Raw genomic sequence first — 27,342 nt, forward strand, 5'->3', positions numbered from 1 at the left:
GTTCTTTCTTTGGTCAAGTTTAGCGTGCGCACATTTTGTTAGAAAAGTAACGACTTGTTTTGTGTTTGTTTTTTCCATCCTTCAACAAATGCTCAAACTTTAATCTACCCATTTTCATTTCTATTATTTCAAGGAACCAATGCATTGATGATGAAGCCAATCCCTACTTCTATTGAGTTATCACAGTTGGAAATGGATTACCTTCCTACTAAAAACAGAGGTTCCCTAAAGTTCCCTTTTAACCCTTGTGTTGCCTTCGGGTCATTTTGACCCGATTCAATATTTAAGACAGACAGAGAATGTAACACTTATCTTCTATTGTCCTTCAGCCATGACAAAACTGTGGCGGGCCCTGTGCCTTCTGGTCCTACTCTGCACCGCGTCACCGCTCAGCTCCGCCACCAGCCACCCAGACCCATCAGCCGCAGAGCAGACGGTCACCTTCAGCAACGTCTATAAAATCGACATCCCGGGGAGCTCGAGTTGTAAACTCGAGCTCCTGCCAACGCAGGACGAAACAGGTCAGAAATTAAATGAGAGATAGAGCAAGAGAAAGCGCAACTGAGATAAGTAGTGTGTGAGTATGTGTGTACAGACAGCTCAGAGCATTGGATTAACAACCAGAGTGGAAGAAATTAAGTGGTTTTATAGAAAAATTATTATTATTTGGATATGAATACAAGTCAACTACACACACTCTTATAATTGTTTAGGCCTTTTTCAGTAGTATGCAATGTATATTTATATTTTTTAACATGGAAATGAATATTATGCTCAATATAGTGTATCTGGAAATGTCCCCACTGTGGGACTAATAAAGGAATATCTAATCTAATCTAATCACGTGTGAGCATTGTGACATCTAGAAATGAAAAAAGTTTGATTCATGTTCTGTCCTGTAGGTCAGCAGATGGAGACGACGACGAATAGAGAGAACGACATCATCTTCAGACACAACATCAAGCTGCAGATGCCAAAGTGTGACTGTCAGGAGTCTGAAAGCTTCAAGTCCCTGTTGTACAGAGTGAACGGGCTGGAGGAAGAAGTCACCTACCTGAAGACCCAGTGTACTCAGGGGGGTTGTGGAAGCGGTGGAGCTGCAGGTAAACTGGGGGCACAGCCCACAATTCATAGGCAGCGGAAGAAGAAGTACTTTAATAATTTCCTTGAGTAAACGTAAAAAGAGTAAAAGTCCTGCATTCAAGAGTGAAAGTACAAAAGTATCAACAACTAAATATATTTAAAGTACCAAAAGTGAAAGTGTTTATTATGCAGAATATCACATTTCATATGTTTTATATTTCTGGATTATATTTATTGATACATTAATGTGTTCATCACTTTAATGCTGATAAAGGTGGAGCTAATGTCATTACTTTATACACTGCTATGTAGCTCTATATACAATATAACATGATTATAATGATACTACTCAGATCAATATGTGACTAGTTACTAAATGTACTTAACAAATCTGGATCAAATTGTACAATATTTACGTATGAGATGCTGTGGTGTAGAGGTATACCATAACATAAAGGGGAATTACTTAAACAAAGTAAAACCACTTGAACATTGTACTTAAGAAGCATACATAGGTAATGTATTTAGATATCTTCATAGGGTAAACAATTGGAAAGAAGAGTTTTCTGTAGGGAGGAGGCTGAAAACAATGTTATTTTACATCCTGAAATTAGTATTCTTTTACATGAGTTATTCAAAACAACCTGCAGCAGGCCTTTGACATACGTTAACAACTAAACAACAACACTTTTCTTCATCCTGCTCTTCCTCAAGGCGTGGACACAAGCTGCAGTGGCCATGGTGCCTTCCAGCCGCACGCCTGCAGCTGCCTCTGTAACCCAGGGTGGGAAGGCCCCGATTGCTCCGCCTCGTCCTGCCCTGACGAGTGCAACGACGACGGCCGCTGTGTGAATGGGAAGTGTGTGTGCCACCAGGGCTACGCGGGAGAGGACTGCAGCCATCCCACGTGTCCAGACAACTGCAACGACAAGGGACGGTGTGTGGATGGGAAATGCGCGTGTTTCCCGCACTTCACCGGCGAGGATTGCAGCGTCCAGAAGTGTCCCGGCGACTGCGTCGGTAACGGACAGTGTGTGGATGGCCAGTGCTTCTGTGAAGAGGGCTTTCATGGCGAAGACTGTTCATTGGGTGAGACACACGTGATGTATAATAACTCAACAAAGTGACATTAGGCGGTGAATGCCGTTTGGTGATGTCGCTCATGTCTCGTGTATGTCGCCTCTGGACTCAGACAAATCAGGGCTAAATCTGAAGTAATGCCGCCACATAATCCGTGATGGTTCCCTCAATTGTCGTCTCTACATTCGCTCAGAGGGGCATTACAACTTCCAGAACTTAAACACTTTCCCCTCCATATGTTTCTGTCTATTTCATCCTTGCAGAGTGAGAGACAGATCATTCATACAGGTTTTGTGAATACCGTTTTGTTGTATTATTCCACCCACCAGGGACGTTTCCGATGTGTCCCGAAGGTATGAATGATGTCTGAGAAAGCATATTCCATCATGATCTACTTATGGGTGAATTATATATCTTTGGGTGCAGCATTATAACTCTTTATGAAGCTTGCATTTAGTTTGATCTGTGTTTCTCGTGAGAATTAAGATTCACCTTTCATCCTTTTTCCTACAGCCACCTCTACGCTGTTATTAAGCCGTGAATGTGAACTGCCATCTCATGGAAAACTCAGATAGTGAAGGAGCTTTTGGAACATTAAAAGTATAACTGTTGAAGCCCAGTTGACCTTAATATAAATCTTATTCCTGTATCATTGAGTAAAACCTTTTAGGATCTACCTAATAATTCATGCTTGTGTTCCAGCTGTGACAGCGAGTCAGCGTGCACAATACCAGGCCCCTGAAACAATAGCAGCTAAATACAAATTCAGCCATAATTTTTTCAATTAATTTAGTATGACTAAATAGGAATTATTTTATATCAATTAATAAATCCAATGAGGTTTCAATTTTTACATTTACAAGTAACTACAGTTATTTGCTACAACTCTACGATCTGTAGAAACACTTCAGTTTTGAGTAGTTGCCAAATTAATGTTTACAACCTGAACAGTTCACCTGGTAAAATGCCGGTTAAATGTTCCTGACACATGTTGCCTTCACATTGTATACCTTATTTTGTGTGAGCTATACTTGCTCCAAAAACTAGAGGTGGAGCACCATTCAAAGAAACAGAAAAGTTTCAAACAACAAAGGTTTAAAATGTTCATATGGTTTAAATGATCATTTCTGATAGTTTTTTGTAAATTTCTCAGTTAATTTTTCTCTTATTCTCTCTCTAAGGAGCAGTCTTTTTGAAACAAATTTCAGCCTTAGCTATCTTGCGATAAATGCTGATTTAGGTGATTTTGGATATGAAGAAAACGCTGCACAGTTCCTTGATGCAAGTGTTTCTGACTCAACCTGAAGTTAAAGCAGTTATCATGACAGCCACAGTGACCTACTTCTTGGGAATTCAAAGCATCTCTCTGACAGGTATTTCAGATAGAGCAGCTGATGGAGTCTTTTCAGTGGACTGACCCCATGACCTCTGACAGTTATGGCCTCTACATAACATATGACATCAGGGTCACAGACTGTAATAACACGGGAATATAAGAACGCCCGTCCGTCTGTTAACCCTCCGAGAAGAATCATTGCCTTTCCTGCTAAATGCACTTCTCACTGCATTGCTATGACGGTACAGCCTCAGGACCAGAGTACAAAATTGCATTTTATGGCAATTTAAGGCCAGGCGAGCAGAAAGGTGAGCAGCAGCAGTGAGGCATGGGCAGTTTAATTCACAGAGTACATACTGTGTTATTTCAAAGGTTGTCTTGAAGATTCAGCTTCAGATGAATGGCACAACATGTTCCTTTTTCATACTGCTTGAATCTTGGACTGCAGAATAATACTTTTTTAATTTAAAAAAGTAAAATAATAATCTATATATATATAAAACCTCCGGGCTAAATATGTCCATGGTATTTCTTTCTCCGCATGTAACCCAGAGCACCAGCCAGGGATTGTTAACGTTTGTCACACATGCCCACTGAAAGAAGCTCCACAACCAATTTCAGGTCCTGAACCAGTCTTCCCAGTAGGTCAACTATATGTCAAACCCTTGATGGGGATTTCGTTTCTTCAAGCTGGGTTTTGCTCCGTGCAGCCAGAGCACATCTAGAAGCAGATCTGCAGTCGCTGCTGGGAGAGGGAGTCCAACACCAACAGTGGCAGCATGTCAGAGGAGAAGTCAGGCAGCAAGGGAAAGTGTGAGGTACAAACACAGTGTTGTTTTTAGGTGTGTGAGTAACAGTGGTGCTACTAAACACTGGAAGAAGAAGAGACATTCTTTGTTTTATGTGGCTATTTATCATTTCAGCACGCGGGTGATGGATGTCAATCAGCTCCCGGTGAATACATACTCAATATGGTTTTAAATATGGCCTAATTCCAGCAATGATTGTCATACTTATTATTTTACTTATTTTTTATTTCCACTATCAAAGGCAGATGCCATGTGGCTTAGAGCAGTGGTTCTCAAACTTTTTTCAGTGATGCCCCCCTTGTGAAATATTTTTTCAGCTGACCAGTGCAAAGCATTTTTGGTTGAAAAGAATATGTAACACACAGCGCTGTGCCATTAGTGTCTGATTTAATATAGAATATATACTATTCCCTTCATGAACATACATTTATATTGTCTTGAATATTTATTTAATAATATTTTAATGGATGCCCATTTTAAATATCTATATTTTTAATCTCACCTACCCCCTGTAGTGCCCTCCCGTACCCCTAGGGGTACACATACCCCCATTTGAGAACCACTGGCTTAGAGAACCAATGATGCTTTAACAATAAAATACTTTTGACTCTTGTCTATCCATGAGAGTACAAAAGGAAAGTTTAGCAAGCACCTTTCATGAGATAATCTGAATAGAAAGCAGGGGAGATTATTACAAGTGAACACAGTAACTTCTTTAGCGCTGCAGAAGCTTTGGATGTAACGTTCTTCTTGCAGCTCATTTGACTCCCTCACAAATGTTTGAGATTCTGTTCAACAAAGTGTACCCTTTCATTTTCATCCTTAACTTAAAACCATTTTTGCCCGCTTCAAATTCGGAATTGTCTCAGAGACTTGATTGACATGTTTAACATTTACAAGCAAATGGGAAAGATAACGGGACACACAGGAACAAATAGAAAGAAACTGACAATTGTTTCCCATTTTAATTTGTCCTAACTTGGATTTTAAAAAATCCAAACATGTGGTTTTTCGTTATATTTCTCTCAGATAAGACATAAATCACTCATATTTTCCACTTTTTCCAAACTTAAGATGTAAATGTATTCACCCCAGTTGTGCTGAGATATTATTTGAGTTAATGATCGTCGATAGTTCTGCTTCGAGTAGCAACAGAGGGACATTAACTGCTACTGGATGGAAAAGGGTTGCTACATTTGAGAAAAATATGAAGCTTCCTGGCTTCTCCTTGTGGAACGGCGTCTAAAGCCGTGTCAACTCCTCCTTTGGCAAAAGAAAGTGTTCACTATTCCCATCTCACATCTTCCCCCTTGAAAAAAAATGCATACAGTGAGTTCTCTGAATGTACCGTCTGGCATTTATTTCCATCTATCATCCGCTCCTCAGCACTGCTGACTCACCGTCTTCTGTCCTTTGGCTGTTTTTATGTTATTGTACTCCTCCTCCGTAGTTATACACCTTCTGATTCGCCCTGACCATATTTATTTCACATCATCTCCATTGAGCTTCTTTGGCCCCGTATAACCACTGAAAAGCATAATTTATTTAACGATTAACATCTCAAAAAGGGAAAATATCTCACAACAAGGCATTGCTTTTGTTCATGATTTTCTGGTTTATTTATCAGTTTGAGTTCATGTAGGTGTTTGGAGACAGTAGCCGTATAATATTGTCATTAAGTTTTTCTGAGGCTGTCGCCAAAATACTGCTCCAATGGTCCTGCAAATTGCCACCTTGCATACAAGTTGATTTGTTTACGCACACTAAGCAGATTGATTGAATGCACATGAGTTATTTTCACATCAAATAGTATTATTAATAGGTTGATCATTCTCAAATAGGCTATACATCAGGCCTAATTGGAAAAAAATCCAGCAAAACTATGTCCAATGAAAGATTCAGCACCCCCATAAAGCCCGAATGGAATTTGGCTCCTAACACTAAATCATTGCATAGTCGACTATTTGGCGTCAGTTCTAAAAGTGATCGCACATTTTATTAAAATGTGCGATAACCTCTGTTCATTTTTTTGTCTCTGTCTTTGTCTCACTCTCTGTCAGTCGACAGTCCTCAGGGTCTGCGCTTGGTCCAGATGACTGACGTTTCCCTCCTGGTTGAGTGGGAGTCAGTTCGTGGGGCAGAGCATTATATTCTGACATACCATCCCAAAAATGATGAGAGTACCCAGGAGCATGTACGTTTTTGTTGTTGTTGGTAATTTCTAAAGATATCGCAAATAAATGACCATATTGTTCTTTTCTTTTGAACTCTTTTCTCTCAAACCACTGTGTCCTAGATTCGTGTTTCCAACACAGACAGCTCCTACCTCATCTCAGGTCTGACTCCTGGAGTCACTTACATTGTCCAGGTGTTTGCTGTCATCAAAGATATCCAAAGTGAAGCAGACAAGATGGAAGCTACCACAGGTGAGAACAGACGCTGTCAGCAGGACTGAAGAACACCAACGTGGTCCTAAAATGTGTCCGTCAATCTTTTGACTAAATGAGCATGATGCCGATTAGGATCTAATCCTGGTGAAGTGTGTGTTTGTGGTGTCGGGTTTGAAGGCAGAAGTGACCCATTGTAGAGTGGAAGGCCAGGTATAGCCTCCAGGTCTGGTGGATTTCGTTAGATTTCCGAGGGATTAAACTCTCACATGTGAGCCCAAGCATAAGTGAAGGCATAAAGAGGCATGAGGACACTATAAAGTCAAGCTCTTTAATGTTTAGGGGAAGGAGATGCTGCCGGTTTAGAGTCTTTCAGGGAAGAGGCAAGTACACAGCAAGAATTACATGCAGTGAATCAGTGAGAGGAGGGGGGTTCTTTCCTGTTCCGAAAATGTCTTTCTACGGAAATGCAATCCACAAGCTGAGGCCTCTCATTACTTAGTGTTTCATCAAGTGATGTTTAATCATTAAATGTAAAGGTAATTACAAGGAAACGGCTACACGGATGTGTTTAATGGAAAGCGGACTTGCTCACAGATGTGGCAGAGACAGATGTGAAGAGAAAGAGATTACCACACAGGATTTGTAGGCATGAGCGAGAAGGAGGAAAAGAGGGCGAGATTGAGTTTGACTCTAATGTGTGGTTCCTGGTTACTCATGAAAAATCTCACGGAGCATTGGCATTCCCACACGGGCATGGCTACACACGCCATCATCTGGCTTCTGCTTCACAGCACGAGGCCGACTGGTCACCGAGGTGGTGATCTACTTCAAAACAGGGTTTTGAGTGAATGTTTGTCTTTTTCCCTTGGAAACATACAACAGCTGGTATAAAAATATGCTGACTCTTTTCATTTGATACTCTTTGTTTTATGGTTTGGGGTATTTCTTTCACCAAATGCTGCAAATTCTGACTTTCCTCCTTGGTAATATTCTAAAGGACCTATCTTTACACGCGGTTACATATATTTCATATCTTTATCAAATGGCGTATGTGTGAAAAAGCCTTTAGTGCTTTGAGTCTTAAGCAAAGAGATAGATAGATATATACTTTATTAATCCCCAAGGGGAAATTTGTCGTAGCAGTAGCAGCACCAATAAAACAAAACACACAAAATAAAATAAAAAAAAAATAAAAAAATAAAATGAAATGATAAATATATACAGCAAAAAAAAAAAATAAAATAATATATATATATATATATATATATATATAAATACACAATACAATACTAAAATAAAATAAAAAAAAAAATAAAAAAAATAATAATATAGCAAAATGCATGCAAAGTAGTGTGTGTGTATGTGATGTGTGTAATGTGTGTGTGTGTATGTGTGTAGTGTAAATAAATTAAATGTGTGAAGTGCAGATCAACATAGTCTGGGTATGGTAGAATGAATATAGTGTGGTGGGATAGCACCTCTGCATCACAGTATGGTTGTGACAGGGTGGGCCGGTTATGTGTTTCATCACTTCAAAGTGCAGTCAGCTATTCTATCCAATACCTTTTTTGTCAAATAATGTAAAATATCTTCTCATGGTCTCCCAGATGTCTGCTGGTGTTCAAACGCAGCCCTGACTTTGTAAATGGGTAACAAACTCTGACTGACTGACACGATTCCAGCCAATCAGGGGTGACCATGCGGCCGGCGATCGTGGCTCAGAGGGTATAGAGCAGGTCGACCCTCAATCAGAAGATTGGTGCGATCCCCGGCTCCTCCAGACCATGTCGACCTGTCCTTGGGCAAGACACTTAACCCCAAATTATTATGTTAATGGGTGAATGATATGTGGAGTAAAGGGGCTTTTAGGGGTCGGAAGACTAGAAAGGTACAAGTCCATTTAGCATGTACCATCATGCTCGCGCACAGGAGAGGGGGAGAGGTCATGGATGTCAGAGAAAGGCAGTGGGAGGAAAAGGGCCTATACATCTTGAGAGTTATTTGTTTCTCCAGACTTGCCGGCTCAAACTTTTAACTTTTGATTAAAATATGGGCCAAAACATGGCAAAAAAACAATAATGCAATTGCTTTATTTACACTGTCTATGCAGTTACATTGCATACGTGTAATAGAGTAATATCAAGTTTGGTTATGTTTTTTTCTTGATAGCAAAGGGAATAATTCCTATGTTCCCCCTTCCCATTTCATGATGAAAGGGATCCAGCATCTAGCTCAGAGACATGAGAGTAGATCCGTGTGATTGCAGGAGCTTTAATTAAGGCGTTCCCGTTTAAGGCTCCACTTCCACCTTGCTTGGATCCTTCCCAGATGTCTCTGCTATTGATGGCATCAGAGTCCTTGGCCACACAGAAGTCTCTATCCAGCTGGACTGGAAGAACCCGTCAGCCGACGTGGATCACTTCAGGCTCACACACACTGACCCTTCAGGACAGGAGGCAGGGCAGAGCATACAGAGGAACCAAGAGGCGCGCACCAAACACACTATAGTTGGTAAGTGTGGTAATGGACAGTAGTGCTGCTACTAACAGTTATTTTCATATCAGGTTATGTCTTTTAAAATAAAATCTAACGCTCAGAGGTATGCAGTTCAAAATAATATAAAACAGGAAAAAGCAGAAGTCTCCATATTTGAAAGGCTGAGAACAGCACCTCTTGACATTTAGCATTAACATTACTGAACATTTGATATTTTATGATCAAGTCAATCAAATAGTGAATGTCCCTCTCAGACTGCCGTTAGATAGTTTGATGGATTTGTATGTCTGTCAAAGTGAAAGCATCTTTTCAGCAAAGAAAGAAAAAGTCAAACAAATAAAGGTTTAATGGTGGAAAATAATCAAGATTTAAAAAATGTGTCCGTGTGCAGGTCTTTTTCCAGGAACAGAGTACCAGATCTCGGTGCAGGCCATCAAAGGAATCACTGAGGGAAAAGCGTCCTCCGTCATTGGTGCCACAGGTCTGTGTAAACCCATGATCCATTTATCCTAACGCCTTACTCAGTGCATTTTCTGTATGTTATCATTTCGCACAAAGAACCACATTTTCTGCAAATGTTCTCACAGACATTGCAGAGACAATTCGTTTGTCCTTCCAGCGACTAAACTGATTTGAATAGCGCTCAAAATAAAAGACCAGCCACTGTGGGAGTGAAACACTGTTTTGAATTGGCTGCAACATCAACAACAGCTCTGAGCTCTCGTTGAGCCACCAGTAATTCACCGATGAGCAGAACCTCATCGGAAAAACACATAATCTGCCATGCATAATTGTGACATGCGGTACGATGAAACCTGGTATGACCTTCCCCACGCAGCCGATGATAAAAGTCACATGAATACAGCCAGCAAGCAGCACGACGATGGGTTAATGAAGTAAGGGTAGAATGTACGATTAATCTGGACAGGTCGTAACGGCTGTGGTGAGCATGTCCAACAAGAAGACACATGATATGAATGAGGTAACGACTACGAGATGCTCCCTGATGGTTGAGGTGAGAAGGGCCGGGATCAGTCCATCTGGCAATGTTGATTTTACCCGTGTGGTATTAAATTTGACGCGAGGAGGAATTAATTTAACGTTTTCACTTTAACAGCTGCTGATGTTATTCAGGCGCGTTGAAGTCATAATTTAAGTTACTGAAGAATGGTCCACAATGGTGTGACATGTCACCAGTTTCTCCCATTATTCTGCTCATTTGTGCTTTGTTATTTCTTTTAATTACTTTTCTGTCTTTCATTTCTCTTCCTTTTTTCCCTCATCCACCATCGCTCTTATTCACCCTCGGAGCTCAATAAGTTCAAAATCTCCAGGTCCACGGCTCTTCATTTTTTTTGCCGGAGGCTGCCAATGTAATGGTTTTTAGTAGGGCTGTCAATCGATTAAAAAAATTTAACTAATTAATCGCACATTTTGAAATTCATTAATCGCGATTAAAAGTTTTTTTTCTTCTTTTTAAAGACAAAACTTCACACAGAGCTGTGTTTTCAAAGAGGCTCCTACCTATAAAGTGCCAGCGAGGTATTTAATATTGTGGATGATAAATTGTTTCTTCAGTGAAACATCCAGATTAGTAAAAAAAAAGAAGTATATTTGAGACCCCATTGGTCCTGTCATCTTTAACATTAAACGACAGCAGAACCAGTGGCCTTGGTAAACTGACAAATATGTCATGTTCACCCTCTGGAGGCTGGCCTCATTTTCTCCCTTTTACAAAAAAATGTAAATTCATCTTTTAAAGGTGTTTGCATATGACACACCCCCACGTGTTATACATCAAACATTCCATAACAATCTCAGCTCTCTATATGAGGCACATTTGTCCTCGCGTCTTGTTCTCTGGTTCTCTGACTGACAGGCTGCTAATGAGCCTCACTTGTGAGGTGGGAGGTCCTTTGTGATTTACTGAGTGTTCATTGGTTGTTTTATTCGCAAAATGTTGAGTGTGCCACCTCCTTGTGTAGTAATTGCATGTGTGTGTGGGAATGTGCTAATCTACACCAGGCAGACAGTGCCTTGTCTCCACTCCAGTAGCTACCATCCTTCATTTGAGGTGTTACATGAAAAGGCTTAGAGGTGATTGAGGAGGATAGGTCTCATCTTAGGATGTGCTGGTTTCATGATGTCTGGCATGGTGCAACGGAGACCACACACACACGTATTATCTCACCAAACATGCTGTTTGTATTGGTCCGGCGCAGTTATACGCAATGAGAGATAAAAGGATCTGAAGAAGGAACTGTAGAAAAGAGCAACATCAAAAAAAAGAGGGCCGTGAGTGCTATGGTTACAGCAAGAAATGAGGGTAAAAACCAGGAATAATACACAATAACAGATAATGTTTGAATTATTATCGTAATTAAAGGTGTATATGTGTGTGAAATGCTGTGGGTGGCTGTATGGTGTCTTCAGTTCTAGAATAAAATGATTAAATGACAGCTAACATTTAGAAAAACTCCAGCTTCAAATGCATCTCTCTCTCTGGAGCAGACGTTTCACATTCACGAACCAGCCAAAAGATTATATGGCGTATAAACACAACCCACCACGGCTGCACCGCTGATTCAGATTCAATAAATTCACCATGAAGGCCTGTATAACCACAAGCAGATGGACTTGGCATTGGTAGAGGAGAGGAATGGGTGGTCTTAATGTTATCTGGACACACTAGAGCACCTCATGTGGTCCGGTGGGAGCACCATGTCTGCCCAGACATGTCCATTACCTCTGTGCAGTCGAAATATGACATGAAAATGTGAGGAAGGACATTATATAAAGACAGCATGAAGGTGTGGTAAGAGAAAGCACTCCTGGCCTGTTCGTGTGTGTGTGTGTGTGTGTGCATACTGTACATGTGTCGGGGGTCTAATCACAATCGGTGGGTCCTCTGGGTGTGGCGGGTTAGGGTAGGCTGGAAATATCACAGGTTCGTTTGGCAGGTAAAAAAAATGCCAGAGCACCGTTCCAAGAACTTTTTCTACTTCGATAAACATGGTGTGCAATGGTCCACCTTCTCTTCCCCTTTCCCTCTAGCTAGTGTCTTTATTATGGATACACACTTGTAACACAGCTCCAAATCTTTAAAAAATAGTTTTCCAATTATTTTGAGAGGTAATAATACGTGAATGATTCCTGATGATTTTTCAGCATTAGTGTAGCTGAATAAAAACTATTTAAAAGAGAGCTATTGGTCTAATGTTGTGTTCATTAAATCTGTGGAATGTGCATGCCTGCTCGTACAGTTGATGAATCATGATGATCATATCGTCCATATGGTAAGTTACTTCCACAAGTCAATTATGTCATGAAGAATTATGAGCTGCTTATAGTACAAATAAATTGTTGGATAAACGTGTAAGAAAGACTTTGGTAGCCAGAGGACTCAACAACACTCCATATATCACACCTGACATATAAACAACGACATGTATCGACACATGCTTCCCCTCGGCTCCGTCCACAGACGTACCGTATGGGTTCCAGTGAGGCTGTAAATGATGAAAAGTTGCTGTGCGCCTTGCGGTCCACGCCTCCGCTGAACATGCCAGCCAGAATGGATAAGCTGTTTTCCAAACGACCGAAGCCACAGCTCGTATTCTGTAGCCGGTAGCCACAGTCGCTATGCAGCTGGTGGGGGAGAACGTCGGGAGCAACGCCATCCATCACACCCGGTAACTTCCTGAGCAAACGCGAGGAACCTTCAGACAGTAGTCGTGCCCAGAAAGAATATGAAATATCATATAGAACATATCAGACAGCCGAGACAGCAGCTATACCGCCTATAAGAGCCAAAGGAACTGCAAAGAGGAACACAATAACAGCAAAAAGGGAGAGGGAGACCTTTGATTTGAAGTAGAACGAGGCATAGTGTAATACAAGCTTCATTCACCAAATTTAGGCCGAAAATCAATAGCAGATTGTGCTTTCATTGTTCATGTGGGCCGTCTGACTGAAAGCCATTCCTTTGTTTTGTAGAATTAGAAGACATCTGTAGCCAGCATAACTTTGGGTTGAACTTCGGGTCATTCTCTTCAGACTGACTCTAGGATAGCAACCGAGAAACCGAGAGTAGAAAGTACACCGTCTATCTCTGTGAAGAGCCTGCCAGACGCTTCTTAGTCTTCAATGACGTTTTCTGAGAAACCAAAACAGTTCTATTGATAATAGTGGAGAGTGATGGATGCTTTCTGGGCTCCCTCAGTAGCGCTCACTTATGGTACTTAGACTACTTGTTGACCGCTCGTTTGTAGGCCTTGGAGGAAACACTCAACCATGTTAAAATTGAGCTGTAATAAATTCCTTCTGTGCTTTAGCTCATGACTGACTGTCAAGCAGTGCAGCCACAAGGACAGAAAAGTGACAACGGGGGAAGTGGAGAAAGACGAAGAGGCGGTATAGAGCTGCGTGGCTCCTTTCTTTTCTTCTCCGGGATGCATAATCAATCAGTTTTCATGATGCAGCCTGCACACTGGAACAAGACTGACCTCCACTGAGCCGCTGCCACAGAGGAATAACCCGAAATGATGATTGCTTTTTCATTTCCCTCCACTTCCTCTGTCTCTCTTACGCTGTGTGAATCTTTTGATTTTCTCTCTCTCTCCCTCTCTTTGCTTTCACCGAGATTCCCTCGACAGAAACTGACACCCTTCCACACACATGCGCCTCCAACGACTCCTGAAGCCCGTTGACTTAACGACAGAGGCCCCACCCGGCTCGTCCTGTGGAGCTCAGTGATGAGGACCAGACCGCCAGTCGGGGTGTGTGTGCTTTTGAAGTGCTTCACAGAGCTCTTCTTTTGAGGCTTTTGTTTATTCATCATCTTTGAGTGACCATGCAAATATGGATAACAAGCGCGCTGCTTACACTCTGACAGCCGATTAAAAGAATAAAAGCAACAGCGACGTTGCTCTGTAGTCCCTCCCTGACTAATGCTGCTGCAGACTACTGCGTATACCCTCAACTGCTGTGGCTGGTTTTAGTTTTTACTCGCATCACCTTCCAAACACACCAATTCAATTATTTTTTGTAACAGCGAGTCCAAACTGAGACTCACTCCATCCATGCTGTACAATAAACTCATGTCATACGATGCTCATCCTGCGCCATACAATATGAGTGAAACACATTCCAGGTTCACTGGAACTGTTATTGCCAAGGTGAAAAAACAGGCATCCGTCTGGTGATCGATCAACAATATGTTTGTGTTCAGGGGACAAAGCCCGGTAGGAGCTTTCGCCTTCGAGAGGACGCAGTCGTTCTGTGAGAAGAAAAAGACAAAGTTAAGTGTTGTTGTCGAGCCGCAGAGTGAAGACGGATTGGTCAACAACACGTTAGACTTCAACAGCTGTTCGTGTCCAAATGACAGTCAGTGTTGTTTTCTTTTTGTTCGAGCGTGATCACGATCGTCCCTGAACCTTCACCACAGGCTCATTATTGTAACCATGACGATTTACGTCCCCTTTCCTTGACGAAGTAACCATTTTCACCTGAACCTCAACCCCCGATCTTTCCCTCAACCTCACCAAGTCGTTTGCCATCGTGGTGTCTATGTGTTGTTCTTAATTTTTGAGTTTTTATTTTTGTTATGCACTCAAAAAAACGATTCAAGCCCTTCTTAGAGGTGACACATTTAAATATTGTTTGATATATTTAAATAAATCAATTACAAAACGAAGATATTTGTATTGAATGGGTGTAACACAAAATGTATGAATACTTTCATTTATTAGATTTATTTAGGTTACACTCACAAAATGATTCAAGCCCTTCTTCGAGGTGACACATTTAAATATTGTTTGATACATTTAAATAAATCAATTACAAAACGAAGATATTTATATTTAATGGGTGTAACACAAAATGTATGAATACTTTCATTTATTAGATTTATTTAGGTTAGATGGTGTGCATATCAACTCAAAATAAATGTGTTTCATTGAGGACTACCCTTTGCGCATGAGCCAGCTGAAAATCAGTTGTTTACATGAGGTGAAGACACTTTCAGAGCTGTACGGTGGTGTAGTGGCTAGCACTGTCACCTCAAAGCCAAAGGTCTGTGGGTTCAATTCCCAGTTGGGGTGTTTGTTCTGTGTGGAGTTTGCATATTTTGTTAGTTAGTTAGTTTATATTTTGAGTTGGACAAACACAAATTAATTTAATTGAATGAATATCGTTAATTTGAGATGTATTTGATACAAATGAGTTGGACTAACTTAATTACATTTTATTGCACTGATGTGCTAAATTTGAGTTGGAGTTGCATATAATTATTGGATGGAAAACCTGCCAACAATTTAATTGAGTTCATCCAATGAGTCCTTTCTTTGAGTGTGGGGGTTTGATTGAAATCATCAATCAATATTCAAACAATACACTGTGTTCCCCGTATTTCAGGGAGATGTCTCTTGGTTTATGTGTTCTGTACCCCGGGTGCTGGTAGATATGACTTTCTACACATCCTGGAAGGATCAGTGAAGAACATGAACTCCTTGTTTTTTATTTGTCGACTTCTCTCTCATTCCTTCTCCTTCAGACATCGATGCTCCTACCAAGCTGATCACCACTGAAGTAACAGAGGACACTGCGACAGTTTCATGGGATCTCGTCCAGGCAGAAATAGGTGGCTACATGTTGAGCTACACCTCTGCCGGAGGCTCCAGCGCCGAGATCCCCGTCGGACGTGACAGCACCTCGTACCGGCTGGTTGGCTTGAAGCCTGGAGTTCTCCACACTGTTTACATCTGGGCCTTCAAGGACAACTACGTCAGCAGGAAGATTTCAACAGTCGCTGAAACAGGTACACTTCATTACAGGAGGGGTCGCTGGACATCACTATCGACATGGGAGTCTCCGATATCTCGGGTTTCCCAGGCAGCGTGTTTCATTTGTTTCCTTCTTTCCAGCCTGTGAGCAGAGAGAAGGATATTTTAACTTTTTAAAACATTTTATTCAGCTCCTTGTGTAAGACACTTTTAACTGAAATAGCCCTTTTGTAGAAGAAGGATAACGCATCCCAGAAAACATCTGACTCTTATCACACACACCTCTCTTGTTCTATCTGCCGAGGCAGAAACTCAATTTGACCTAATTAGGCTGGACACCTTATTTAATGGCCGTTTAGTTTAGCCTGAATGTCTTAAAGAAGTTTCAGAGGAGACAATTTCTTCTTCTTTTTTACCAAAGCAAGCAATTGTGGTTCTCCTGTGTTCTCCTGTCTCTTCGTCTTTGCTGTTGTGAAGGTTAGCAGCTGTTGCTGTCTGCTTGCCTTTTTGTCTGAACAAAAAATAGCTGAAGAAGAAAGATTTTGAGTACCAACTGGCATTTGTCCAAGTTGCTTTAGATGCCAAACACTTTTAGCAGACATGTTATCTCCAATAACCTCATGCATCAACCGACGTGGCCTGAAACTCACTTTGAAAGCTCGTGAACTGAGCAATTGTGATCTCAATGAACTACAACATAAGCAATAAGGGAAAAAGCAATTCATATTATTCATATTATGGAATGATGAGGGATGGATGTGTGGAATAATTAGCTCTATACGAGTTGACAGTTTCCATCTTTAGTGTTGAAGCGGGCATTTCCTTTCCAGTTTTTGGAGAACACAAACAAACAGGACGATATGTAGAAGCAGAGACATGATATAAGTTTGCCAGGAAGCCAAAGCAGTGACATTGTATCACACAACATCACGAGTTCAGATTGTTCTTAACGGCAACACCGTTCTGTCACCGTCCTTTGTTCGCTACAGTCGTTTGCATGTTCTTTAATTAACATTTCATACTCATAGTAGCCCTGCTTACATAACAATGATATGATGACAAACTTGGATTTAAAACCTCAAAAGAGAAACATGTAACATTTTATCTTTTCTTCATGATGAAGAAGAAACCAATTTTAATTAAAGGATCAAAAACATATTCATCCACGTTTGACGTGTCAACCCTCTTCCACAGGCTGAAGATTATGTGTAAGAGGGAACCGCATTACACTGACGTGTATGTGTTGTTACGTTTGCACTGGAAGTCGTGATGTCCTCAGGACACTAACCATGACTCCCCTCACAGAGCTGGACGCTCCTACTAACGTCTCGGCACAAGATGAAACAGATTGTAGCTTCAGGGTGTCTTGGGATCACGCCCAGGCAGAAATCGATGGCTACGTCCTCGGCTACAGCTCTTCAGAGGGCTCAAGTGAGGAAATCCCCGTCCGGTCTGACAGCACCTCGTACACGCTGACTGGCCTGAGGCCTGGCGTCCTCCACACTGTCTACATTTGGGCCATCAAGGGGAGCAAAGCCAGCAGGAAGAGCTCCACACAAGCCGAGACAGGTCTCACATTGAACACTATCTGTTCAAATAAAAAGCCTTAACCTATGACCAGCATGTGTCAAAATGTTGGATTAAACGACAACTCAAAATGAGAACTAGATGTGGACACACAGCTCTTTCAAGCATGAGACATCAAGCTTCAGTCTGCCATGAGACCAGGTCTTGGGATAAGTTGATTCACTGGTCTGTCGTCTGTAGTTTGCATCAGTCGTATATTAATATCCTCCACTAACATCTTCCTGTAGAACTGGATGCTCCCGCTCACCTCTCAGCCCGAGATGAAACGGAGTCCAGCTTCAGCGTGTCATGGGCTCCAGCCCAGGCTGAAATAGATGGCTACATCCTCACCTACAACTCCTCTGATGGCGCTAGTGGGGAGATCCCAGTCGGGCCTGACAGCACCTCTTACATGCTGACTGGTTTGAGGCCTGGGGCCTTCTACACTGTCTACATCTGGGCTACTAAAGGAAACAAAGCCAGCAGGCAAATCTCAACACACGCTCAGACAGGTCTCGACCATTTTCTGTTAAGACCGACACATTTAAGTCACTCCTCGTGTAAAATACTCACCTCACATATTCGTCTGTGTGGCCACGTTTAAGTGTTACACATGATCCCGTTGACAGTTATTTTGACAAGTCGAGTCTCTTGTAAACAGCAAGAGGGAAATGTGTTTCTCGTGTGGTTTTCTCTCAGCTTATTTGTTCAAAGAAGTTTTCCAATCCATCACTTCATCTATCTGCTTGGCAACTTCTTCTGCAGGTCACAACCCAGACATCCATTTTCCCCGATAACTTACTCCAGCTCAGAAGTGTAATCCCTCCAGTATGTCTTGCAACGACCCTGCAGTTTCCCCTCAGCCACTCATGCATTGCGCATAACAAGGCGCTCGGGGGATATTCCTTCCAAAGTGACCAAAACACCTCTACCTGCTTCTCTGGAAAAGACCCTTCAGTCAGACTGAGGTCCGCCAACATGCTCAGGAACCTCATCTCAGCCTCTTTTATCCAACAATAGGTTCCTTTCAGTTGCATGTGGTGTACTACCCAACGCTTGTGACCACAGATGAAGGATGGATTGAAGATTGACTCTTTGGCTCAGCTGTCTCTTCACAAGCACCCGACCCAGAAGGCCAGCTATTCTGACCCATCTTTGTTTTCCTCACTGCAAGCTGCACCAGGCTCCCTCCACCAGGGAAGAGACGGATAGATATGATCAGATCAGGCATCAGATCATGCTCTTTCTCTCTCATGGTGATGCACAATCAAGTAGTCAGAATGTGCTCCGTCCAGAACATCTGCCCTCAACATTGAGCATTTCTGGCTGAGCTACGAGGTTCATTCAGTAACAGGGGCTCTCATGTCCTTATCCAGGCAAAGCTTTCTTCGCTCTTGCTGTAACCGTGACTCCATATGCAGCGCTGGGCGCTTTAACTAAACTATTCATCTGTGTGAGATAGTGCAGGAAAAAATTCAATGGACATCAGCTTTGCTACAATTCTGATGAGAGCTCAAGCACAAAAACACCCAAGATCCCAAGATATCTACGACAAGCTTACTGCCGTGTCCAAGTGTCCTTTACATTCTCTACGTTTGAGCAGGGAGTTGGGACAAAGCTAGAGGCAGATTGAAACATGTATTACCTATTTATTTTTTGCAAAGGCAAACCTCTACTTATGACCATCATATTACTAATGATTTTAGCAAATGCATGCCAACAGATGTCATTTGATCCCCTCTGGATGGGAAATCAAACACTGCATTTTGTCATCTGCATCAGTAATTCTTGTAGTTTGCATCTCTGTAGTAAAATAACCGGCTCAACTAACATCTTCCTCTAGAACTGGATGCTCCTGCTAACCTCTTAGCCCGAGATGAAACAGAGTCCAGCTTCAGCGTGTCTTGGGATCCAGTCCAGGCGGAAATTGATGGCTACGTCTTAAGCTACAGCCCCTCTGAGGGCGCTAGTGGGGAGATCCCAGTCCGGTCTGACAGCACCTCGTACATGCTGGCTGGCCTGAGGCCCGGTGTCCTCTACACTGTCAACATCTGGGCCATCCAGGGGAGCAAAGCCAGCAGGAAGATTTCAACAAATGCTGAGACAGGTTAATACACTACGAATAGGCAGGTTTTTCTTTTAGTTATGATAAAGCTCTCCTCTCTTGAAAGGCAATTCCCCATTTAACATCCTTAAACAGGTCATTCTGTTGACAATCCTGCCTGGATTTCCCTTTCCAAAGTTATTGATACACAAAGAAAAACTGCATATCGAAACATTTACCAATGGTTGTTATCGCAAACTAGCTTTCTCCAATATTTAGTGTAGTGGAATACAAAATTGTCCAATATTCTATTCATTCTTTTAATTCTGGATTGTTTTAAATATCTCTTACTGGGCAGTACAACACCCATAAGCACCGCAAGGGTGGCACCTTTAAAAAAAATGCTGTGATCTTAGCACAAAGCTGTTTCAGAAAATAAATTTCCCGGTTTCTTTGTACAAACAAATAATTCATTGCTCTTTTACTGTTAAAAACAACGGGATACATCTGAGAATGCAGGTAAGAATGTCTTGTCAGCAAAGATCTGCTAGATGTGGTCCTAGTCTGGGAGAATATGAGTTTCTGCAGAAGCAGTAACAGGAGTTGTGCAAAGGTGAGGGAACAGTGTAGCCTTTTAAATGAAGAGGAAATTAACTACTGATATTTCATCCCTATACAGTCGATAAGAAATCACATTGTTTGTATTAATGCTGAAAAAAGCATTGAATTGGTCGGTAGATTTCTGCATTTTCTCTAATGTTGTTTTATGGGACAATACTGGATACTGGTATTCGGATACACTGGTATGCACTGGGGTCCAGAGTGAAGTATCAGAGGTCAGGGAATACATCTGGGTTAAGAGAAGTTACCTGAGGTGCTTTCATCATGTGTGTCACCTGTTGGACGTTGTGGAAAACGTGCAGTAACTTGTGCCTTTTAATACATGCATCAATGTAAGCTCCGAAACTGCTGATATTTATGATTTATTTAATTTCTCATGATGAATAATGTGTGGACAAAACAGCAATCCCGCAACTCTTATTCCCTGTGACCTCTGATTTAATCAACCTGAACAATTCTTACAAGGTAAAAATGTGTTAGCACCAAACTACCATGGAGCACCCAAACTCCTGCTCTGCATCCCATAGTCCGGGCCAGGTCAACGCGCATGTCAGGTAACTTAGTGTGGGGTTTAAATAGCAGTAACAGGGGTATCTGTGTGTGAGCCAGATCATCTGTAAAACCACCGGGGAGCTCTAAGTGAAAGCTGAATCTTTTTCAATTAGGCAGCAAATGGCAGAGTTTGGGATTATAAACTTGTCTCGTCGTAACTCATTATGAACTTCATTCAGCACCGACCAGCGTGGTGCTGCGTTCAGATAGGGAAGCGATTGTGTCGGACAATATCATCTGGGACACATAAAAGCATGTGTTATTACATTTGGGATTCATGGACAAGCACCATTAATATGTGTCTCAAATCCACACCAGTGTGATTCAGACCTTTTCAGCGTTATTGTCTCCACTGTTGACACCAGTAACTGTCTGACTGTTCAGTTTTCTCCCATTAAAATTTAATTTCTAAAACAAAAGGTCACATTATCATTTCATGTGTTTGTGAAATAGAATAGAATGGATCCTGCATAAAAACAGAAGGCTTTATTTATACTATAAAAGGAGTGAAAGTAGCAGTCTAGACTTGAATAAATAATAGATAGCGTGAGTGGATTTTGTAAGTCTTTGGTGGCATGGGCTTCTTCGGTTTCTTGAGCCGTGGGAGGTTAAAGCTCAGCAGGCAACTTTGTGTCAGACAAATTATTTCAGCGTGTGTTTCAGGTCAAACCTCCAAATTAAGGTAGAGGAAAAAGCGCCAGTTTCTCTGCACATGCGACTTGTAACTCTGCAGGTGGCTGGTGGTCATCTCTGGTGTTCAGGTGGAGAGGCTGGAAGGCTACAGTGTTTGGTACATTCATGTTGCACTTTGAGGTAGAGACAGCGAATAAAGAGGGATTAATATTGCACTACAATGTTGTATTCTTAGGAAACACTTCCTTTGAAACACTTTTATTTTTTGAAGCTCCAATGAAATGCTAAAACTTTTTCATTTAAGAGACCCTTTACATGAAAAAGGAATTATTTAACTCTAGTAGTAGTAATTAAACAGCGTTAAACATCCTCTGCTCACCAAATACAAACCTGAGTTGTAAAGATGTATGAATGAACAGACAGTATACTCCATATTCCTGTGCTGTAATCCGTTATGATTTGCACTCCAATTCACAGACATTGATCCCCCGAAGGAGCTGAAGGCGACAGATGTGACTCTGGAGTCTGCGTTATTGACCTGGGTTCCTCCTCTTGCTGACATTGAGGGTTACGTTCTCATCTACAGAGATGAGGACGGCAACATGGAGGTGATTAGACATATTTTTCAACCACAAAAAGATAGACTCCCTCCACACCGAAATGTATTCATGCGTGCGACAACTAAGGTATTACACTGTAGTTACATTTATTATACAAAGAATGCACCCGCATAATGAAACAACTAAATTTGACTGTGTAGAAGGATGATACAACCTCTTTTATTCTGCATTGGGTGAACACAGAGCTACAGTTTCTTTGACTATCCTGTGGCCAAATGGGAATGTTTAACTAAGTCTTGTATTTGTCTCTTCAAGCATACAAATACCATTTAGAGGTTTCTTCACTGCTGGTAATATTCTGAGGCACCAGCAAAGCTAAAGCTCTGTTAAATGCTGACCCCTTGTGGCCAAAATTAAAGGAATCTACTTTTGAGTTCATGGATGAGGCGATTGATCTTTAACTTGACACTCTTTTGATTTTTTATGAAGATTTAGGAGCCTCTAGAGACGGGAGCCTGTCTCTAATTGAAGCTCAACACCATGTCATCACCAGTGTCCAGTAAGGTTAACTGCATTTACTGTTGCTTCTTGTCCAGGCGGTTGAAATGCAGCTTGATGCTGGCCAGAGACGTTTTGCTGTATCCAGCTTGGAGACGGGGAAGAGATACATCGTCAGCATCGCTGCCTACAGGGGAGACAAGAGGAGCGAGGCGGTGGAGACCACCTTCAGAACAGGTCTGTGCAATATCGCCTCCTGAGTCACTGAGGTTTCACTCTTTGATTAGACTCATGTCGGATTGTGTGACATCCCATCATGAGTATTAAATGAGCATGAATAATGCAGTTACACCTCTTCCCTAGTTGGCCTCCTGTACCCCTTCCCCATGGACTGCATTCAGATCATGAAGAATGGCAATAAGGAGAGTGGAGTCTACACCGTCTATGTTCACAACGACCGCTCCAAACCGATTGAGGCTTACTGCGACATGGAGACCGATGGAGGCGGCTGGCTGGTATGAATCACTGATGAAACACATCACAATAAGGAAAGACTTTCGTTTGAATGAGGCTTCGGGAAATTAATCGTATTGTTTATTGTTGTGATAGAAATGTATTGTCCTGCTTGGTGGGCAGAATTGATGCTGGTAAATATCAAAGGAGCCTTTCACCGACTCCCACAGCCTCTGAAAAAAAGTCGAAAACATTACCCTGATTTTTTCCATATGCCATAATATCTGTACCTTTGATGCTTCAAATTTGGACTGTTCTTTTTAATCTGAGTCCCCCAACTTTATGAAAATTCTAACCCAATGAGCTGGAGTATCCAGTGGGTGATAGATTAAAATACAGAATTCCGGTGGTGTAACCACTTCCCAAAGCAGATAGTTTGAAAGGTTGTGTGCCAGCTGTCGGTGGACGTCCTGTGCTCGCTGCTTTCAGGTGCTCCAACGACGCACCTCTGGCAAACTGGACTTCATGAAGCGCTGGAGACAGTACATCGCAGGGTTTGGCAACATGACGGATGAGTTCTGGATTGGTAAGCACCGATTCTCTGCGGACATCGGAAACATGCGCACATGAACACCGTTGGACTATTTCCTTCGTGCTTGTTCACGCTCTCTGTGTGCCTGTTCCCTCAGGTCTGGGTAAGATTTATGAGCTCACCAACACACCGACCCAGTACGAGCTGAGGTTTGACCTGGGAGTGGGTGCTGAGAGAGCCTATGCTGCGTACGACAACTTTAAGATCGCACCGGTCAAGCAGAAATTCCAAATCACTATCGGCAAATACAGTGGCACAGCAGGTGAGCCTTTGACCGAGAGCAGCAACACAACGGACAGCATGCTCTACAAACACATACTTTCTGACACTTGGCTCATTAAAAAGAGTTGTAGAGAAGAAAAGAGGGCAAGGATGGCTATGAGACCGACCAGTGGGAATACAGGGCTTTCAAGCAGTAGCCACCCCACCCATCAGTGTATAGGTGGAGTAGAAACTTGTATCCAGCCAGTTATGGGCTGGAGTTCTAAAGGTTTCAGTGAGCTTTGAAGCCAGAAAGATAAACATTACACCGTGTTCTTAAACAGCATACACTGGATCTCTCTATGTTTGGCTTTTTATGACATGTCTTCTCACAGACTGTTCTGTAGAGTTTCTAACATTTGAAGTCTACAGATAATTCTTCATTATTGCCGATGATCCCAGGTGACGCTATGACCTACCACCAAGGCCGACCCTGGACGACTGTGGATAATGATAACGACATCGCCCTGGGGAACTGTGCCCTGGTCCACCGCGGCGCCTGGTGGTACAAAAACTGTCATCTTGCCAACATCAATGGAAAGTGGGGAGACAACAGGCACAGCTTGGTGAGTGGGAGTGATTTAATGGGGGTGATTCAATGAGAGTGATTCAGTGAGAGTGATTCAGTGGCATTGGATCATGCGTGATGGTCATCGGGTGCTATCCTGTCATATTGTTGTGGATCGTCCAATGTGGGTTTAAAAAGAGTATTAAAAATAACAGAAAAGTAAAAACACACAACAGGATAGTCGAGTGGTTCCCTCAGTACTCACAGGTATTGGTATCAACACGTATTTAATAACAAGTGAGTTAATTCACAATACTACAAACATAAAAGCTGTTGGTGGTTTAACATCGAGGTCAATGTTTCTTTATTCATAACCAAGAGTATATTTGTTGTGCAGACAAGAGATTTAGCATCAAGACACACAGTCAGCGCTCAAAGGACATGAAAACACACACATTTAAAGAGGAATCATCCTATTGAAATAGTAGTAAGAACTCATGAATAAGGGCCTCTACACACAGGCTCCCTTCAAGGCTCAAAGTGTCCCTGAATACTGTGATGGCAGACTTATCCTGACTTATACAGATACGGCTGAACACTGTCAGACATCATCCTTCACTTTGTCCCTGCCAGTGAATTATTTCATTTTCCAACTTGCAAAGTTTGAATCTGGTTCATTAAGTCAAGCTTTACTCAGGACTTTATGGGTAAATAAGAGAATAATAATAAGAGAAAAATAAGTGGATCTCAAAACTGTTATTTTCTTCGCCTCAAAATGTCAACGTGAAACATCTAATTTGAATTGATTCATTAATTCATTAATTCAGTCGTCATTTAAACAACTAACCAACATGTTATTTAGAGCTCTTTCAAAACATGCTGCAAAAAGGGTGCTGACCGCCAGGCTGCTCCCTGGTCAGCAATCAAAGAAAACTCCGCCCCATCCCACTCTTCGTTGTTTTGTTTCAGATTGCCGGGATGAAGCAGAAATGGCCTCAATCCATCAGCAGTGATAAGAAAACACATTTCTCACAGCGGCTATAAAGCAGAAGTGTTTTCGCCAGGCTGATAGCGTAACAAAAGTTATTTTGTCGAACGGTCTGATACTGAAGAAAATGCCAGAGGATTTCTGAGCTCTCGTCGAGTTTTCGTCCCTAATATCGCCGCTGCAGATGTCTCTCCCAATGTTTGTCAGACAAAATGCAATAACAGTCAAAACAAGTTTATACTCACATGAAATGAAGCCAGAGGCTGGTGTTTATTAGTGTTTACCAATCTGCCTGTCGGTCACTGCCGTCTGCCTCTTCTGTGACTCTCCCATCCTTCTCTCGTCTCCCTCATTTCCCCTCTCCCATCCCTCGCCTCACTCCATCCCCACCCTCTAACCACACTCTGCGTTTTCCCTCTTCGATCTCTTTCTCGCTCAATCGGCTGTGCTGCTGCCAGGGAGTGAACTGGGAGCCGTGGAAGGGCCACCTGGTGTCCCTCGACTTCACCGAGATGAAGATCCGACCTGTGGGAGCCTCGTCCAGCAGGAAGAGGCGATCGTTGACGGCCAGAGAGAAGAGCACAACCACAAACCTCCGAAAGAAATAGTAGAGCCCCTCCCACTGAAACCACAACAGTCCCATCAACCAGCCACCTGGCTAGATTCATACATATGTCCCCACCAATCATGACTCAACGTGTCTCAACAATATGTACACAGAGAAATGCCGATATGAAATAGTAACTTATTATCTGTTTTCAAACAATGAGATTAATTTAAAAAAGGACTTTAAATTGAACTGAAGTTGAATATTAACGATTTATAATGCAATAGTTATTCTTAACAAACCTCTGTTTCACTGATTCTGGTAGTAACCTTCATTATAAATCAGGAAACAATAGATTTAGGTCAATTCGGATGCAAGAAATCCAATTTGTCTTTGTTTTTGAGACCTGGGGCAGCAGCCCGTGTTTTTGTATTATGTTTGTTTATTTTTTTGTCATATGAAGAATTCGAGTAGCAACTTTTCTTGTGTTTATTACTGTCATAACAACATACATATTTTATTTGAAGGTCATGTGTGAACGGTTAGCGAGTTATTGCCCTGATTTTATTGACTATGAAGTTGGCTGGCTGCCTCCAACGCTGTCACATCACATTGGTGTGTGTGGGACGGGCCAGAGAAAAACAATGGATGGCTCTCTTGAATGACCATATTGCTCCTGCTTTACATTCATAAGACACCGACAGTGCTTATCAATCAATGTGATGTGCCCACATCCAATAAGGATGAAGTGTGTTTGCCCATCCTCAGGGGCTTAATGAACAAACCCTTGTTTTCAATCTGGAAAGCTGACAAAGGTTATTAAAACTGCTTTGACTTTGACTTTATTACATTATTACATTTTTACACTTCTATTACAAACTGTTGTTTTATGAGACAGGGATGGAGCACATCAATCAACATTTCTGCTGACCTGGCAGAACTGATCTCTGCTCCACGTACATTTAGCATTCACTAAAATGTATTTTTAAACCTTCATGGCCCATAAGTTTTTATTCCAACCAATCCTCAATCAGTATTTTCAAGGACAGAAAAGACGACCGTCACGAAGCAATTTATAAACCTGCATATGAATCGATTTTGTTTTCCTAATTGTATTGCCAGTGTTACATTGTAGCTGGCCATTCATATTTGTACCACAAATTCACACAAGTAAATAAATAAAGATTTTGTTACATTGATATATTGTTATCTTTTTCTATAGCCTTACAGGATAGAGGTTGAAAAAATAATTAATAAGCCAAGTTGAACGTTTATCATGTGAAGGGGTTAATAGATTTAAACTCCCACTGTGTTGCTAAATTACCGCCACCTTCTATTCATCCATCTCGAGGTAACAAGACGTATAATCTACAGACTACATGGCAGCAGCTCTGTGAGGACCTGAGTGTGTCATAAAATGAAGAGATCAGGGACACTCAGAGTTATTCACACTTCATTGTTGTGGGGTAAAATCCTGGTGGGGCTGGAGGAAAAGTCAGGATCACCAAATTCATTGGGATTCGTTCCCCGGGGATTATGATTG

The 27,342-nt window shown here is 41.8% G+C and overlaps 1 protein-coding gene across 1 annotated transcript; it reads left to right on the forward strand.

The window, feature by feature from the left end:
* The first annotated feature begins 331 nt into the window (after positions 1–331).
* On the forward strand, positions 332–25,860 carry tnn (tenascin N). The gene is made up of 18 exons (XM_056421592.1): positions 332–521; positions 903–1,103; positions 1,798–2,172; positions 6,369–6,502; positions 6,605–6,734; positions 9,027–9,209; positions 9,586–9,675; positions 15,748–16,011; positions 17,282–17,545; positions 17,791–18,054; positions 19,386–19,649; positions 21,870–22,000; positions 22,549–22,687; positions 22,814–22,965; positions 23,393–23,489; positions 23,593–23,757; positions 24,159–24,322; positions 25,711–25,860. The coding sequence occupies exons 1-18, from the start codon at positions 332–334 to the stop codon at positions 25,858–25,860; spliced, it is 3,357 nt and encodes a 1,118-aa protein (XP_056277567.1).
* The last annotated feature ends 1,482 nt before the right edge of the window (positions 25,861–27,342 follow it).

The sequence above is a fragment of the Pseudoliparis swirei genome, chromosome 8, assembly GCF_029220125.1.
Source record: "Pseudoliparis swirei isolate HS2019 ecotype Mariana Trench chromosome 8, NWPU_hadal_v1, whole genome shotgun sequence".
Lineage (NCBI taxonomy): Eukaryota > Metazoa > Chordata > Actinopteri > Perciformes > Liparidae > Pseudoliparis > Pseudoliparis swirei.

Bases quoted from the DNA above. Each gene is read 5' to 3' on its own strand.
- tnn (XM_056421592.1), top strand. From the start codon at position 332: ATGACAAAACTGTGGCGGGCCCTGTGCCTTCTGGTCCTACTCTGCACC. The intron at 9,210-9,585 runs GTAAGTGTGGTA...GTCCGTGTGCAG, and splicing joins CACCAAACACACTATAGTTG to GTCTTTTTCCAGGAACAGAG. The intron at 19,650-21,869 runs GTTAATACACTA...TCCAATTCACAG, and splicing joins TTCAACAAATGCTGAGACAG to ACATTGATCCCCCGAAGGAG.